Source organism: Mchenga conophoros, linkage group LG5 (genome assembly GCF_057382185.1).
Source record: "Mchenga conophoros isolate Kocher_MC1m ecotype Shallow Benthic linkage group LG5, M_conophoros_male_GT1.1, whole genome shotgun sequence".
In the NCBI taxonomy this organism is placed as follows: domain Eukaryota; kingdom Metazoa; phylum Chordata; class Actinopteri; order Cichliformes; family Cichlidae; genus Mchenga; species Mchenga conophoros.
Genome location: NC_140530.1, coordinates 11,858,694 through 11,871,711, shown reverse-complemented (window position 1 = coordinate 11,871,711; position 13,018 = coordinate 11,858,694). Strand labels below are relative to the sequence as shown.

Sequence of the window (13,018 nt, the reverse complement as noted above, 5' to 3'; positions counted from 1 at the left end):
TACATCATTCAGTTTAATAATAAAAACACAAATATTCAGTGCAAACTTGTTAATGTGCTTTGTCTCTTACAGAATATTATTCAAATGTAACTAAGGCCACTCAGTTTCAGAATATCATCTCACATTCTAGGTGTTACAATATGGCATTAGTAATTTGTATCAGTCATTTTTTTTAAGTTTTAGTCTTGCCAAAAAGTGAAAGAGACACATAGAATTGTTCAGAACAGATTTATTGTTGTGTTGCACTGAGATGTAGTGTTTTATTTGAATGCAATGAAAATTCGATCTTCTGTGTGATTTAACAATAAAGAACCAACTTACTTTTTACTAACCTAATAAATGTATATTAATTTACATATGTATAAAGTTTGAAATCCAATCTTCAGGATTTCACTCAAAGACTACTCAGGCCTACACCACACTTTGTGATCTGTAAGGTGTTAAGAACAATACATAAATTTCTCTGTACAATACATTTTATATATATCTTAAACCTTTCTGATTATAAAGAAATGTTGGATGAATTCATATAGTGAAAAAACCTTCACCAGCTCATACAATTTAAACTATACAATACTATGTTAAAGGTTCAATCACAAGAAATTTTGAAAGCAAACTCCCAAAGATTCCAGATGGACGAGTCAAGTCAACGTCGACAATTCTTCACATACTGATTCTGTATTCATTGTATGCTTTGCACAATTCCAATATTGACACTTAAATAAAGCATATGATAATCAATTAAAACAAAATAACAAATATGAATGAATTTCCTTCTTACACAGTGATTCAACTTAAAAGTTCTACCTCATTGTTTCTTGTGAATGCATTTATTGTTGATATTGTCAGCTGATTCGTGCCCCAAAATAACACGTAAAGGAAACTGGTTTATTTCTGGTTCTTCAGCAATTCATCGATTTGGGTTTTGTACATATTCTTTACATCTTCAAGGTCCAGTCTCAGCTCCTCTGCTTCTTCAGCCTTTTCTCCATACATCTGCAGAATGGTGTTATGCCTCTGCTCCAGATCCTGAAATGCACAGCCACAATAATCAGAAGACACTCTGCAAATAAGCCCTCTCAAGAGGAAATATGATTCAATTCAAGTTTTGACATCTGGCAGCATGGAAAATGTATAACATTAATTCCCTGCGCTGTACAGCCTTGTACCTTCAGCTGAACTTTCAACTTGGGGATCTCTGTCACCTTCTCCTCCATCTCATCGTTTTGATTTGTGAGTCGAACCAGCTCCTGTGCCATCACAGATCGTCTCCTCTCCAGATTAGCGATCTCAAGCTAAAAAGGGGAGAAAAAGAAAAGGACAAAAAGGTGAGGTGCAGTACAAATAACTGCGTGCATTTGCTGATAGCAGAAGCAACAGCCTAATCACTAAAATTTTAATTCGACATTACCTGCAGCTGTGCTATCTCTCCTTCTCTCAGTTTGAGTTGAGACTGGAGGTTTTCTATGATGCTGGAGCCTCCAGACAGTCTGGCCGCCTCATACAGGTTGGTCCCACTCATCGACATGGACATAGTCATAGTGCCCAGTGAATGGTCTAAAGAGTCATCCTGCAGATGGATTAAGAAGAAGGAGAAAAATAATGTACAAAAGGACATCACAGCATTTAAAAACTCATCTTCAGTTTACAGAGCTTAACCTTTTTTATCATATTCCTAACTACCTCTATGAGAAAAGTAGAATGCACCTGTGAAAGAACAGAAGTGTGCAGCCCATTGTCTGCCCCACTCATCGAGCTGGAGCGAGACAAGGAGGGTGTAGATGATGCTAGGGCCTCTCCAACTGATTGTGTCGTGGCCTTTCGCTCCTGATAGGACACAATTGAAATAATGAAGTCATGACTGAATGAAGAAAAGTCAAAACAGAAAAGAAAAGGAAAAAAAAACAACACATAAGAGATTCTCTCAAACCTTTTCCTTGAGTGCTTCCTGTGCCAAATAGCATTTCTTCTTTTCTTGCTCTACCTTCATCTTCTCCATCTCTAACTGATTAGTCAGCAGTAACTGGTAGAAGGAGCAAAAAAAAAAGATGCCCATGAGAAATCATTTTCATACAGGACAACATCATAAGTAGAAAATAGCTTTTTTGGTACCTTTTCTTTCTTTGTTTCCTCTAACGTTCGATTGTGTTCTCCTTGCAGGTTTTCCAATTCAACACGATCCCTACATTGATAAAATGAGCAAGAAGTCACCAAAAAAAATTAAACAGCAATAAAAACAGTGCAATACATCTGTGAAATGCTACAAATGAAAGCCTAACTGTGTGATATAAAGGATTACTTTTCTATTTTTCTACATGGTTCCTCAGGGAGAAAAAAAAAAGGTTTATATCTAATGTATTTATATTTCCAACAACTTGTTTTTTGTTAAAAGACCAAAAACAGTGACGAGCCAGCCAGGAGTCGAACCTAGAATCTTCTGATCCGTAGTCAGACGCGTTATCCATTGCGCCACTGGCCCCACCACACCCTCTGCTTTCCTCATCAAAGAAAACAGTCTGCCACTGAAACCACGTGCTGACACATGAGTGGGTGTTGAGGGGCCTCAGCTTCACAGTCACAAATGGCTTTGTTGAAAAACAAAAGCACTCCAGGAAGGATTAGCATTACAAGCGAGACTACTGTGACTCAGTTTTCCTGTCTCACTGAGAAAAACCCGAGCTACTCATTTCTTTTCACATACATATGAAAGAACAAAACCAAACTGCAATCTACAAACAAAGCCTAGCAGAGACTGTAAGATGTTTTTCACCATTAATCTTGACACAGAATATTTTTCTATTGGCACAACATAAAACCACAACCAAAGAGATTTCATTTCATTCAGAGCAACTAATGCAATAAATGCAGCATTTCATTGTGCTGCTCAAACTCTTTGTGTTGTTAACTGATGTTTCAAAGCAGGTTTTTGGAACCAATAAGAAAAACCACAGCGAAAAAAGACAAATGAAATTCAAAGTCAGGCTCTAAGTTCTACACAAAGCCTCTCTGACAACGTGGAGAACAATCCCATTTTTGACAGTCACACTAACACTTTTTTTTGTGCAAAGCAAAGAAAAGCCACCAACAACCAAACGGCAAAAATTGATAATTATCAAACAAACTAACCACACATATGTTTACTTTAACTCCACATATAAGCCACATACAGTAAACGCGGTATACATGATGATGGGGATGATCTACATGAGCACTTAACCCTGTAGACTCCAGTTTGTTTGGTTGGTTTTTTAAAATTTATTACCTGCTGCTCTCATCTTCCAATTTCTCCCTCTTGTTTTTCTCAGCATCCAGCTGTGCCAGAAGCCTGGCTTTCTCCTGCCGAAGCAAGGAATTCTGGGATTCCAGAGAGGCTAACTGGGACTTAATGGACAACAGTTCTTCTGTTGCTGATCGCTCTTTCTCCACAGCAATGGCTAGCTGCGCCTGGGCATCCGCTGTTTAGAGGGGGTGCAAAAACAAATCAAGCTTTTATTCCCCACTTTCTACGATACTGTAATTTGCTGTTTGTTTTACACAGACATGGTGTAAAAGCTTAAATCCCTAAGTCTCACCAAGCCTGTCAGAGATATTCTTCTCAAGTTTTTCCCACGAGGCCGTTTGACCACCCAGTGAGGCCTGTAGGTTTTCAATTTGTCGCAGTAAAGGTCGCGTGGTAGAGGTAACGCTCTGGCTGAGCTCCTGGTTCCTAGTTTCTGCATCCTGAAGTCTCTGACAGAAGACAAGAAATGATGGCATGCATTAAAAAAAGAATTCTGTTGCTATATTTAAAAAAAGATGAGCTCTTTACTGTCATTGTACATGTACCACGAAATTGTTGTAAAATTATTTTCTTCTATCAAAATGTATTTTTCGTCTACTGAGATAATTTAGTTGGAAATAGTATGCTACCTGTTGAAGTTCACTGATCTCCTCTCTCAAATAATCTTCTTTCCTGGCCTGCTGTTGCTCTGCTCTCTGCAGTGCCAGCCTCAGGTCAGCCACCTGTACACAGCATTAGACAACAATATAATGTTGAGTATCTTATAGTTGATGTTTATCACATGTGTTTTATATATTTAGTGTGTGGCCCAGTGTTACCTGGTTTGCTAGGGCTTCCTGTTGTATCTTGGCCTCCTCCTGAGCCTTCTCCAGAGCCAGACTCAGCTGTTCTCTGGCCTGAGTCTCCCTGCTCAGAGCCACCTCTTCAGCCTCACTGGCTCTGCTGGCATTTACCTTGTGTAGTTCTGCTAGCTCCCTAACAGAGATATTGAAGAAGACCATCATCACTGTGACTTTCCATAAATATTACAATCAGCACATGTATCTATGTATATTTATTTAGAGTGGTCCCGGCTCTAAGGTAATATAATAATGAGATGCCTTCGGCTACGTTCACACTGCAGGTGAAAGCGCATCAAATCCGATTTCTTTGACCCTATGCGACCCATATCCGATCATGGTATGACAGTGTGAACGGCACAAATCCGATATTTTCAAATCAGAGCTGGGTCACTTTCGTATGTGGTACTGAATCCGATACATATCCGATGTTTTAGAAAGCGACTGCTGTGTGAATGGTCATGTCACATTAAATCTGTCTTTTGCGTCACTGACACAAGACAGACGCCAATTATCAGCTCCGGAGAAGACATTGCAAACGCTCCCTGGCCATCAAGCGTAGATGTTAGTGAAACTGTTGGGAAGACAACGTTGGAGAAACGTGAGCATGTTATTTGTACTGTATAATCTGCAGATTCTGACAGAAATCTGCAGCTATCCTTTGAAGCACCGCTCCTCTAAAACAGCAATAAGGATAATTATTAGGTTATCTACATTATTATGTACATAAAATAACTTAAAACAAAAATTGGGAAACGTAAAGTCCGAAGTCTTTATATTAAGGGCCATCAGTCAAACAATACTATTTGGTCTGGGTATAAACAGAGCGCGTTGTGTGTGACGTCTTCTTTTGCGCATTCGGGCCGCTTTGACCGTTCACACTAGAGAGCGTTTGCTGTCACATTTTATTTGTATTGTGAACAAGCAGACAAAAAATCGGATTTGATCAAAAAATCGGAATTGAGCATTAACACCTGCAGTGTGAACGTAGCCTTAGTGTACATGGAACGAGCATGGCCATGAATTGTCACTTTAAATGAAAGGCATGTGGAAAAACAACCACATGGCTTGTTCTGTTTTAAAATACATATCAAAGTTCAACTCGTGGTTGTAAAACATTTAATCAGCCTGACTCACACAAATTAGTTTTTGGCTTTTGGCCAAAATTTGTGTCTTCACAGTGTAAATATGGCAATGAGGAAATAGTATCAAGGGAAACATAGGGAGAGAAAAAACTTTGCAAAAAGAAAACAACATGGATGAGTGCACTCTAATAGCTCTGGTTAACATATGAATGTCTTTACGAATACAGTGACCATTTAGGATCTGCAAAGAATTTGTCATGTTGCAAGCTTATGAGGTTAGTTTGCTTACTTATAAGAGTTGTCCAGAGCAGCCTCGAGGCTCCTGTTTTTCTCCTGCAGCTCCTCAGTGTCTGACTGCAGCCTGCTCAGTTCCTTCTCCTGGCGCTCCACCACACCATTCAGCTTCTTGATGTTCTCTCTGTGCTGTTTCTCCACCTCCTCCTTTCCATCTAGAACCTGCACATAACAGGAAACCATGATCATTTTATAGTTGAAGTAAATATCAATAATTGTCTACACTGGATGGGCAAATGAGATACAAATGTGTTTGAGAAAAAAAAAACAACTGAGAAAAAGTGACTTTATCATGTTACATTTACCAGTAATAAATGACTAGTAAATGCCATGATTTACAACATTGTTTTCTTTAGATCTCCTGCAAGAAAACAAAGTATAAGACTTTGGCTTGACATACCATACGTTACACGTGACCATGTTGAAGCCATAATCCACACTACCATAACAAACTGAGAAAACTAGTATGAGCAGCATTGTTTAACAGTGTAAGCAAATGTAACAGTGTTCTTAAGGTGTGCATTTACTCATCATTTTGGAAAGTGACATTTTTATTTTCCACAGTCTCAAGAGTATGATTCAAGGGGCTTTTTCATTTAAAACAGGGCAGAGGAGGCTGTTGAGAGCTTGAAAGCATTTTGGAATTACTTTCATTTTTAAAACAAGCCCCATCTAGTACCATTACTGAAAGGACATGCCAAAACATGCAATAAAAGTAAACCCCTCTTGTAATAAAACCAAATGAATTCCCATAAAATGAGAGCTGAAGAATAAAAACGCTCCCAATCAGCACAATTACGAGCAAGTTCAGCTTAATTATAAACTAATTAACAGGTACCTTTTGATTCTTCCAACATAAGATTTAACCACTAAACACTGAAAACAAAGAATTAATAATATTAATATTATGTTTTTAATTAAAAATTATGATAACATTTTCTTAAAAATTATTGTAAATTAAATTAAATTGCATATATAAACCCCCAAATCACAACAGTAACCTCAAGGCACTTTACATTGTAAGGTAAATACTAGAGATGGCACGATACCACTTTTTTATGTCCGATACCGATATCACAAATTTGGATATCTGCCGATACTGATATGAATCCGATATAGTGTTTTTTAATCAATAAAACGTTTTTTTAATATCTTGCAGCTTTTTGTATAAGTTCATACTCAAGTTACAAAAACAAACACTAAAGCTATTCTGATATACCTGTATGTAAAAAATACACTGCACCCAAAATATTTCATAGTTCAGCAAAACTGATCAATCTAATAACCTTAAACCTACTCCATCCTTTCTATTCTGGTATTTTAAAGAGTACTTAGCAGAAATATTAAGCAACCTAACTAATAGGGTTGCAAACTCCCAGCAAAAAAAAAAATAGGGAAACACCCTCCACCTCGTGATGCTTAATCGACGTAATCAACTTTAATTTGATGCAGTGTGAAGAAAAAAATGCACAGAAATAAAAACATTTTCTACAATAATTAAATAGATTCAACATCTTTCTTCAACAGAACTGCAGACTGCACAGATGGTATCTTCCCAAAGGAAAAAGTAGTATAGCTTACTAGGGTATATTAGACTTAATAGTTACTATATACAGTAATGGACTTCTATATATTCTACATCAGATTAAAACTTTGGGTGTAAGATTCGGATAATTATTTATTAAAAGCTCAACATTTTAAATGAGAATAAGAAAGAAAAGTATGTCTTTGTGCCCCCTTTTCCCTGTTAATGCCCTATCGGCCCCCCTGGCTAAACTTTGCTAGATCGGCTCCTGCACAGTTACCAGTCGTCAGCTACATAGAAAAAGATCCTGGTGTAGAAAGTAATAATAAATAAATTCTAACAACAGATTATCAAGCTGAAACGTGCTGCTGTTGTTCAGCTACTGGTTTCCTCTTTCTGGCGCGAAGTGGGCCAAAAACAAAGAAGAGAGACGGACTCGCGACAGAAAAGCCGATCAGCTGATCATTGATCAGTTTCATGATTGAAGTAGCAGCAGGAGAGGGAGGAAGAGAGAAGAGGCAGTTGGTCCATATGTTGTTAAGCTTAACGCGGGAATGCTTTACAAACATTCAGAGATGAACTTACACATTTGCTTTACTTCTCTCTGGGATCACTTCCTCGGAGATGAAATGACGGTTTGGCTACAAATACACACAGCAGCACTATCACGTGACGCACACTGCTCCGACGTGCTACCGTTATGAGCCAAGTTACGCTGTGTCGCAAGTTTTGTGAGGTGCTTTTTTGATATTTAATGGATCAGTTTACATTTTTTATTTCTCTCCGATATCTGATCCAATAATTTAGGTCAGTATCGGACCGATACCGATACGTAATATCGGATCAGTCCATCTCTAGTAAAATACCCTAAAATAATAGCGACTATCAGATGAACCCTATATGAACACGCACTTGGCGACAGTGAAAAGAAAAAACTCCCTCTTAACAGGAAGAACTGGAAGCCGTGATCGGTTAAAGGTGAGGGAAGGAAGAGAGAACAAAATAAGTTGATCCAGGAAAATGAAATTAAACACAAAAACTCAAACTAAACTGCCTTAAAACTAAAATGCTTTAAATAACAGTTGGGTATGAACTTTTATTCAAGTGTAGTATTGAACACATCCCAAATCCCTACCTGCTGGAGCTGTCTCAGCTCTTCCTCTTGATCCTTGATTTTCTTTTGTTGTTTGGTGATCTTTGTGTCACTCTCCTTCTCCTTCACACGCAGTTTCTTGATGATGTTGCTGTGCTGTAGCTGCTGTTTGGACAGCTTTTCACCTAAAAGTGAGAAAAATAAAAACCTACTCAGACACTTTAACAAAGCCGATATGTGATGCTAAGTGGGGCGATCGTGGCTCAAGAGTTGGGAGTTCGCCTTGTAATCGGAAGGTTGCCGGTCCGAGCCCCGGTTTGGACAGTCTCGGTCATTGTGTCCTTGGGCAAGACACTTCACCCGTTGCCTACTGGTGGTGGTCAGAGGGCCCAGTGGCGCCAGTGTCCGACAGCCTCGCCTCTGTCAGTGCGCCCCAGGGTGGCTGTGGCTAAAATGTGTGTGTGTGAATGGGTGGATGACTGGATATGTAAAGCGCTTTGGGGTCCTTAGGGACTAGTAAAGCGCTAAATAAATACAGGCCATTTACCATTTAATCAGTAATAACCTAACAAGTAAGAGCTACTGTCCTACCAAGTGTTGATTATGCCATCTGTTGGTTGCGGTGGAAAAAAAACATGTTCCGTAAACAAGTCTTACCCTCTTCCAGCAGACCTCTGATCTGCTCCTCCTTCTCCTTGATGATCTCCATTGTATCACTGGCGTTTAGTCTTGTGGAAAGCTCCTCTCGCAAACCCTTTATCTCCTACAGCACCAAAAGAATAAAATAAAATCTTTGCCACAAAAATTTTGGACATGTAAAATTTTAATTGTCCATCTAGAAGTAATTGTGGTAGGAGAAATACATGAAAGGTCAGCACCTTTCATTTATTTTGTTAATCACAAGTTAACAAGTCACAGACTAAGAGCTCTTAGCATTACCTTCTTAGCTATGTCTCTCTCTTTGCAGGCCAGCTGAGCCTTCCTTTCTGCCTCTGCTATACGCTGGGTGAACTCTTCCTTCAGGGACTGAACAGTGGAGCTCTCCTCCTTCAGACCTATCACTTCACTGGAGGATGAAAGACCTCATTAGTTTAAAAGCTCATTTTGAAAGACAACCTCAAGACCAAGCCAGCGTTTAAAAATCCATACTAGTAGATTAGTATGACAATTCAGAGTCACTTAATTTTTAAGTAAAGGATTTGAAATTCTTAGCAGACTCTTACAGTACTGTCATGCCAATTTAGAAATCCATTTCATTAAATCAGATTGACTTATTCTCCCCTTGCTTGCTCAGTGTTTGCACAGTGGCATTATGCTGGTGACATTTCATCTCACCTACATATCCGGAAGACCAGCACTCCTGGCAAGACTGTTTACACTTCCTTTGTGAACCAGGTGTCTGCCTCATACTCACTCTTTCAGATTGTCACACTCCTCCTCCAGTGTGGCCTTGTCTTTGCTAACTGCCAGCAGCTGAGACTCTCTCTTCTCAAGACGCCCTGATAGCTCATCAATAACCTATAACGTGACCACAACATGCTCTGTATTTACAGAAGATTCTAAAAATGTCGCAAAAGAAATCATTTGGTTCTGTTTAACAAGAAGCGAAATTCTTAAAGTTTATCAATAAAGATTCCAATTTGTCAGGTAAATACATATTTATGGATAAAGAGAAACATTACTTAGATTATAAGCACTGTTACTCAATTCACTGAAAATAAATCCATGACTACTTTTAATACAACCAAGTAAACGATTTAGTCCTTTCTTAAGCAAATATTCAACAAAATTGCTGATTAAAAAGAAGCTTTAAAATAATCTTAAACAGAAAAAACAAAGTACCTAAAGTCACACTAAATGCGCTGAAGATCAAGCGCTGTACAGTTCACAAGCTGTCATGATGCTGTGACATGACAATCTAACAAAGCAATTTCTCCCTTTCTTGCATATGGAGGAGAAAAACTATGCTAAAAATGTTTTTTGTAAATTTATTATTTTTAAATGTGACTCATTTGCCACTTCATCAGTTATACATTACTTTTCAGTTACAGATAAAAACCTACCCTTCTTTGAGCAGTAACCATTTTGCAGGTTGTATTCAATGGATTTTAGAAGCAATATGGACTTTTTCCAACTAGATCTGGCAGTATGTGCATTGCATAAACAATCTTTTCAAATGACAGGACCAGATGCAGACAGCATTTGGTTACCTTCTGAAGCTCCAGTATCTGGACAGTTGAGGCACTTTTCATTTCTGCAGTGATTGGTGGAGTGATCTGTTCTTCAGCTGCAGCGGTGGCATCAGACAGTGTGAGATTAGCCTCCTGCTCTGTCAAGTCTTCGGGCTGCTCGCTATTCACAGGTGTCGCACTTCGTCCGCTTTCCTCCATCTCATCCAGCGACTGCTCCCGCATTGTTTCAGTGAATCCCTCCTCGTCATCTTCTTCCTTCTCATCTACCTTTGCTGCCTCTCCACCTTCCTGCTTCTGACATTCAGCTTGTTGCACTGTTAAAGGGGCAGGACCCGCAGTGACGGATGCTAGAGTCCGACTGCCAGGGATTTCGTCATCCGAGTTGACCTCACTGACGCTCCGGCTATCCAGTGACTGCACGCTAAAGGAATCAATACGCTCAAATGCATCTGAGGAGGAACCACAGCTCTCTGTGAGTTTTGGGTAGTCTTCTAGTCTAGGAAAATCTCCACATGTGGAGGCAGTGAGAAGCTGGAAGGAGCCCTGCATTAGGTGAAGGCCAGTCTTTCCTTCACCGGTTTCTTGTCTAGAGCTGGCTGAGCTCTCGCTCAGCACACTCTCATGGTCAAGCACTTCAATGTCACTGGTGGTTGAGGTTCCTGAGGAGAAAGCACTAACTGGAGGAGAGGGTGTATCATTCTGACGATCCTCTGTCTTTGAGTCTTTATGCTCTAGGAGTACTTCCTTAGTGGATACGGGAGGTGACGGATCAGAAGGGGCAGCACTCTTAGGTTGAGGGGAATCTGTGGTATCCTTCTCTGGTTGGTGTTCTATTGAAGTGTGTGACTGCTCTGCTTTTGAGTCAACAGAAACTACTGAGTCAGCATCTGTTTTCACACTGCTTGCTTTACTGTCAGAGTCACACGGAAGATCACTGGAAGAGGAAACAGGAGAAACTGGCTGCAGGAGGACAGTGTCTGCTGGTGAGGGCTTGATCTCCACCACCTGGATCTCACCAGCTTTCTGACTCTCATGGATCTTATCAGCAGGTCCAGATTGAGGATCCTCAACCACGAATGACATTTGACTCTCCACATCTTTTTGGACAACAGCCTCTTTGATTTGCTTTTCTTTCTCTTGAGGCCGCCTTTGAGACTTAGTAGGGGGTACTGACACAACCTGAGTTTTGGTGACAGCCTGTGAATCTCCAGGTGACAAAAAGGCACTGAAAAAATTTTCGGATTCATCCACAACAGTACGAGTGACGGGAGTAGTGATGGCTTCCGATGAAGGGGGTGGTGTGATGGTCTTTTCCTCGGTGGGTGCTTCCCACTGTGTCAACCCCCAGCCTCCACTTAATGAAAGCTTTCCAGGTAATGTGACATCTGCTGAGAAAGATTATTTATGTCAAGTCTTTCGATAGCTTTAGCTTCTAATTTTACATTTGCATATCATTTACATACATCAACATTAGCTGTTAACACGCTATATTACATTAATTACTTACCGTGGTGGGGCATTACAGTTGTACCATCCCACTGGTCCTCCTCTTTGATGTCCAGAACTCGGTCGATTGACTTCTGAGCTGATGTTAAAGCTTGTTTAGCGAAGCTGGACAGGTGAGATGCGTTGAACCAACTCATTTTGCTTATAAGGCAAGACAGCAAACAAACTCCAAGTTCGGGATTTGTAACACGGATGTTAGAGCGAATTCAGCGTCAGCAGAAGAATACGTTTATTTTTTCCGTTTTTCCATTTTTTTATATAGATATATAATCAACGCCGACTGGTTGGGAATAATCTGCACTGTCAAAAAACGGACTGTCCACTCCAAGCTTTGATGACAGCAAGTTACCAAACAGCTAGTTAGCAATGCATACCTTTGGTGTATATGGACAGTACCAATGCACTATAGTTTCGGATCGAAAACTGACAAGCTGGCCCTCAAAATCGCTTTCACGCCAAAGGTCAGTCATGCAGGAATACAGTTATCCCCAGAACTCTGCAACCATCGCAAATTCAGACCATTCTCACGTTTAATCCCAAATTTCACGGCTACTTTCCTTGGTTGTCATCGTTTGTTTTGGTCGCTCACAACTTGTAGCAATGCTAGCATTAGCTTGCTCGCTGCTTCCTTTTCCACGTAGCACAGTGACGTCATTATCCGGTCTGAGCCGTAACCCAGCGAAGAAGCGCGTCCGTGCCCCTCCCCCTCCGTAAATATTAGCACAACAGACAGCTATCAGCCAGTAAACGGTATCATTGGTTATTAAACTGTCTCTTAAATCTATTTTTGTGTTTTATTTATTAACCGAGGATACGAGTAAAATAAGGAGTAAAAGAGAGTTTGACTTTGAAACCATTTGTCATTCGTTTCATCAGTGTTTATTAACCAAAAATGTTTGTTTGATTGATGCAAAGAACTTTCTTAGAAGGAAAACCGAAAATTCAGCTTTAGAGAAAGGACATTGCAATATGGTCTGAAAATAAGAACATGAACAAAATATATATATATTGGGGTTTTTTTGTTGTGATATAACCCTGGCATTCAAAGGCTGTATGTAAATATGTTAAGCTTCTGAAGTTTACCCTGGCTCTTGAGCAATCCTTTTGGGAACCAGATCCACATAGGACGTAGTGCCAACTCCTGCTAAGAATAATCTCATTATAACACATTTAATTGGAAATATCTATATTTAAAAATATGTGA

At 39.7% G+C, this 13,018-nt stretch overlaps 1 protein-coding gene and 1 non-coding gene across 3 annotated transcripts; both read right to left on the bottom strand.

The window, feature by feature from the left end:
• Positions 1–214: 214 nt before the first annotated feature.
• Positions 215–12,473, bottom strand: tmf1 (TATA element modulatory factor 1). Of its 2 annotated transcripts, none has more exons than XM_085273307.1 (17): positions 11,816–12,473; positions 10,327–11,696; positions 9,531–9,634; positions 9,056–9,182; positions 8,774–8,879; positions 8,159–8,301; positions 5,494–5,660; positions 4,099–4,255; positions 3,910–4,002; positions 3,573–3,729; positions 3,263–3,455; positions 2,113–2,182; positions 1,931–2,023; positions 1,708–1,827; positions 1,412–1,570; positions 1,170–1,295; positions 215–1,029 (listed from the first exon to the last, which is right to left on the bottom strand). In XM_085273307.1, the coding sequence occupies exons 1-17, from the start codon at positions 11,949–11,951 to the stop codon at positions 889–891; spliced, it is 3,462 nt and encodes a 1,153-aa protein (XP_085129433.1). In that variant the 5' UTR covers positions 11,952–12,473; the 3' UTR covers positions 215–888. The 2 variants fall into 2 exon arrangements, with proteins under 2 accessions (XP_085129433.1, XP_085129434.1); XM_085273308.1 differs by having other exon boundaries at positions 10,327–11,693.
• trnar-acg (transfer RNA arginine (anticodon ACG)) lies at positions 2,407–2,479 on the bottom strand. Its single transcript has one exon. It is a non-coding gene; the product is annotated as a tRNA-Arg (tRNA).
• Positions 12,474–13,018: the final 545 nt, after the last annotated feature.